The sequence below is a fragment of the Priapulus caudatus genome, unplaced genomic scaffold (genome assembly GCF_000485595.1).
Source record: "Priapulus caudatus unplaced genomic scaffold, Priapulus_caudatus-5.0.1 Scaffold213, whole genome shotgun sequence".
In the NCBI taxonomy this organism is placed as follows: domain Eukaryota; kingdom Metazoa; phylum Priapulida; class Priapulimorpha; order Priapulimorphida; family Priapulidae; genus Priapulus; species Priapulus caudatus.
In genome coordinates this window covers 357,074-360,216 of record NW_014577274.1, presented here as the reverse complement: position 1 = coordinate 360,216, position 3,143 = coordinate 357,074, and the positions used below count along the sequence as shown (strand labels likewise).

Below are 3,143 nucleotides of genomic sequence, written 5' to 3'. Positions count from 1 at the left end.
CACACACACACACACACACACACACTGCAGGCGAGACCTCCTCACGGCATCAGCCAAAGACAAATGGGAAAAATTCCCCACGAGATCACAATTCCGAGAGAATTCGCGTTTCGATTCGCGGCGTACCAATCACGGGCACGAATAATCTTTCGACGTGAGCGCGATTAAAACGGCGTCGACTGGCGATAAGGTTGCAGAAAGAACGAACGAGGTCGCAGATTACAGCGCACGAAATTACGTCCTGTGGTCAGAGCGATTTCCAAAACTGTTGGCGGGAAATCATTACTGGAGCCGCCGATGCGTCACAATAAGTATGCCAATGTCACTGCTATATCTCTCTCTGCACGGGCAGTGCATTGCTAAGGATTACCATCACCACCAGACCTCTAACCACGGGCTCAAGTACATATTAGATTCTGCTACCTAATCGTAAAATTCAGCAGCTAGGCTGGCTCTGGCTATAGTAACACTAGATATGGAATTGGGATAATACGTTGAATGCCGGGGGCACACGAGTATTGTTTAACACATTGTTGTTGTTGTTGTTGTTGTTGTTGTTGTTGTTGTTGTTATTGCTGCTGTTTGTTTCACTGTTTCTGCTTGAACGTATTGCTTTAAGATATTGACTAGTAACATTTGGATGACGGCTAGTGTTCTTCACAGATGCAGTCACACCTGTATATAAGGGTCAGTAAAGCATAGCCGCAAAATTGTCCTTTATACAAATGTAGTATCTCTATAGAAAGTGGGTCCACTCTGTGTATCAGCCACTCAAGCAATACCCAAAACTATGTGCTTTATAGACAAGTGTCCATTTAATAGAAGTACCTGCTAACACGGATTTGACTGTAACTGGCCCGACTAGCTAGAGGAAAAACCCACCCCGTTCATCGCTAACTTTATAGAGGATGGATAAGTTCGTCGAACCCTCACAGGTCTCACGCTCCCTATAACGGCAACACCTACCCTCTGGGCGGCGGGCCCCTGCCCGGATTCCGCTGCTGCTGAGGTGGTCGCCACGACTTCTGCACTTGCTGCTTCCACGACTGCAGTCTCTTCTTCTGCGTTACCGTGAAGGCCTGCGAGAGCGGACAGACATGATGAGCGCGTGAGTGCAACTTGTGGTGTCGCAGGGGGTCGGATTTTTTCTTAGTGCAAGGCAATTGTGTTAGGGTATGGATTTTTTGAGCAAGGTGAATGTTAGGGTACAGATTTTTTGGGCAAGCTGAATGTTAGGGTACAGATTTTTTTGGACAAAGTGAGTGTTAGAGTACAGATTTTATCAGTCAAGGCGAGTGCTAGGGTACAGATTTTTGGGGGGCAAGGCGAGTGCTAGGGTACAGATTTTATCAGTCAAGGCGATTGCTAAGGTACAGATTTTTTGGAGGCAAGGCGAGTGCTAGTGTACAGATTTTATCAGTCAAGGCGAGTGCTAGTGTACAGATTTTATCAGTCAAGGCGAGTGTTAGAGTACAGATTTTATCAGTCAAGGCGAGTGCTAAGGTACAGACTTTTTGAGCAAGGCAAGTGTTAGGGGAAATTTAGTTTGGGAAAAATAGCAGAAAAGAAACATTACGTGTTATGGCCTACCTCTTTTCGATTAAACATTGAATCATTAGGTGACAATTCCCTCTCACGCAACATGCCCCCCTCTAACCAACACCAACACATGGCTGTAACGATACACAAGCCTCTCGATTCGATTCCCAAAATATTGAAATGTTATCTTATTTTTTTATATTTTCATTATTTTGCAATAATAAATTAATAGAAATTGCTAATGAATACTAAATGGTGAATAGACTAGAGTCTAGAGAGTATATATACACTGCACAGACGCTGAGTAACATTGGTGAGTAACACTCCACAGTATATAGCGTAGTGCCGCCATCTATTGGAGGGAAAAAGTGGTATCGAAGTGGAACCAAAAATACGGGGAAAAATATCGAGGATCGGATCGAGGGAAGAGAATCGCGATCCGATTCGATTTTGGTGGATCGTTACAGCCCTAGATGTAACACACCCTGCCTTGTCACTTGCTTCATTATCAAACGTTGAATAATTAGGTGAAAACATCCCTCTTATGAACATGCTTCCCTGTAACCAACACCCACACATGGATGTAACACACCCTGCCTTGTCACTTAGTTCACGATCAAACATTGAATCATTATGTGAAAGCTTACCTCTCACGCAACATGTCCCCCCCCGCCACCCAACCGACACCTGCACGCTTATGTAATGCAGCCTTCCCTCATCACTTACTTCACGATCAAACATTGAATCATCAGGTGAAAGCCTCCCTCTCGTGCTACATGCTATCCCATCCACCCACCCAACCGACCCCTGCACACGCCGATCATCACTTACTTCGTGATTGAGGCATCTGTCAATGAGCTGCAGGTAGATGCTAAAGTTTTCGTCGTCCGGACGCGATGACACGAGCAGCTGAGTGCAAACTGCAACGACAAACGCGCATGGTGGTGTTACGGGACGACCGCAACGTGCTCACGAAAAACTCTTCGTCCGTGCAACACTCTGCAACACGCGGCCGCAAAACTCTTCGTCCGTGCAACACTCTGCAACACGCGGGCGCGAAACTCTTCTCTCGCGCATCACACCGCAACACCACGCGGCACGTGCACATGCAAAACTCTCCCATCCTGCTCGCACGACACGCCGCAACACTCTGCAACACGCTGCAATATTCTACAACACTCTGCAACACGCCGCAACACGCCGCTCACCTTTGCCCATGACTCGCGTGAACTGTCCCGGCAGGTCGCCCTCCGCCACCTGCCCCGGCGCGTCGGCGTCCCCCGCCCCCGGACTCGGCGGCGGCGACCCCTGCGCGACCCCCGCCTTCGCCGTCGCCGTGTAGGCCTTCGCGGGCGTGTTCAGCATGGCGCGCAGCTCGGCGAGCGCGTTGCGCAGGTTAGCGCCCTCTAGCACGTCGTTCTCCATCGCTCGCAGCACCCGCTGCCGCTCCTTCAGCTTCTGTATGCTCAGGTAGATCTTGTGACGGGCGCCCTTCGTGACGAGCTGAGAGCGGTGGAAGAAAAACCAGGTGAAAGGGGAGGCAAAAGAGAGGGGGAGGGGGAAGGGAGGGGGGGAGAGGAAGGAGAGAACGGCAGGGAGAGAGA

The 3,143-nt window shown here is 49.4% G+C and overlaps 1 protein-coding gene across 1 annotated transcript in view; it reads right to left on the bottom strand.

The window, feature by feature from the left end:
* The window catches only part of LOC106807410 (protein Smaug homolog 1-like), a 79,783-nt gene that overhangs the window by 10,087 nt on the left and 66,553 nt on the right, over window positions 1-3,143 (bottom strand). Inside the window, exons 4-6 of the mRNA XM_014809730.1 lie at window positions 2,748-3,042; window positions 2,371-2,459; window positions 967-1,079 (exon numbers count right to left, since the gene is read on the bottom strand). Of these exons, the coding sequence (XP_014665216.1) occupies window positions 967-1,079; window positions 2,371-2,459; window positions 2,748-3,042 (497 nt within the window). The remainder of the gene's footprint in view (window positions 1-966; window positions 1,080-2,370; window positions 2,460-2,747; window positions 3,043-3,143) is intronic.